This window comes from Apaloderma vittatum, unplaced genomic scaffold, assembly GCF_000703405.1.
Source record: "Apaloderma vittatum isolate BGI_N311 unplaced genomic scaffold, ASM70340v1 scaffold24631, whole genome shotgun sequence".
Classification (NCBI taxonomy): Eukaryota; Metazoa; Chordata; class Aves; order Trogoniformes; family Trogonidae; genus Apaloderma; species Apaloderma vittatum.
In genome coordinates, this window is record NW_009698867.1 from 947 (window position 1) to 2166 (window position 1220).

Here is a 1220-nt window from a genome sequence, read left to right on the forward strand (position 1 = left end):
TTGTTCAGCTTCCTATTTGCTTTGTTTCCCCATTCCCTGCCTCCCTCTCAGCGGCGGCTGGGTGTCGGCAGCAGTCAGGTGAGTCAGGGAAGTGGAGAGAGGAGAGAGCCCTTCAGGTTTGGTTTGGAATCTCTTAGAATAAGAGTGAAAAAGGGAGGAGAGTTAGAGAAAGGAATCATTCTTAGTTTGGAAAAAAAAATAATCAAGGAATTGTTACCTATTTGGCATATTTAGCATTATATGAGGTGAGTAAAGTGAATTTTGTGGTCTAATTGTCTGTTAAAGCTCTTCAGCCCGACTCCAGGACTCTCTGTCACGACTTCAGAGAATCTTTAAATCCTGTAAAATCTTTAAATTCCTGTAGAAACCCTGAGGAGGAACTGTGATTAGAAGGTACTCGCTTGGCTTGGTTTACTCAGTAAAGCTGACGTCCAGCATCTGCTCGTGCTGTGGCTTACGGCACAGTGTCTGTGTGTGTGTGTATCCAAAGCAGCTCTGGTCAGCTCGTGTTGGGTGGAGAAGCCTCGCAGGCCAGCTACAGCGAGTGGCAGAGATGGGGATTCAGAGCCAGGCTGGCCAGAAACGTTCTGTCGCTTCGTGGGACGGATGTGACCTGCCTTGGCCCTTCACTTCTGCACCTGTAGACACTTATTCTTTTGCCCCCAGGAGCACTGAGAGGAGTGTTCAGTGCACGGGAGGGTTTACAGGGCGGCAGGTTCTTGTTTGCCCCCTTGCACTAGCCCTGCTGTAACCTCCTGTGGTTCCTGTGGAAGCAGCAGGAGGATTTTCCCGTTAGGAGCAAAAAAAAAGGATATCGCCAAGGTAAATAGTTCGGCATGATTCAAGGAAGAGCTGCACACAGCTCAGGGTAAGACCAGTCCAGCTGCTTCGTGTAGGCCAGGATGAAATGTCAGGGGCTGTTCTGCAAAAAAAAGAGATGAATATCCCAGCCGATGGGAACAGCTTGGGCTGGCTGCTCTGGGGATGACGGCTGCGCCAGGAGGCTCGGTCGGCGCGGCCTGCGTTGTCCTGCATCCCTCGTGGAGGAGTCCGCTCTCCCATCCTGAATCTCGGGAATTGAATGCCTTCTTCCGTTCCTCTGCAGGGTCCAAGATTCAACAGCTGCTGCTTCTGCCCCCAACGCTGCTTCTGCCCCCACTGCGACCCCTTCTTCTCCTGCTGCCCCATCTCAGCCTTCCACATCCAGCAGCGCCGCTTCC

The 1220-nt window shown here is 52.0% G+C and overlaps 1 protein-coding gene across 1 annotated transcript in view; it reads left to right on the forward strand.

The window, feature by feature from the left end:
* Nucleotides 1-1105: 1105 nt before the first annotated feature.
* Nucleotides 1106-1220, forward strand: part of UBQLN4 (ubiquilin 4) — a gene marked incomplete at its 5' end in the record, with an annotated part of 6583 nt that continues 6468 nt past the window's right edge. The window contains 1 exon segment of the mRNA XM_009878187.1: nt 1106-1219. Coding sequence (XP_009876489.1) covers nt 1106-1219 — 114 coding nt within the window.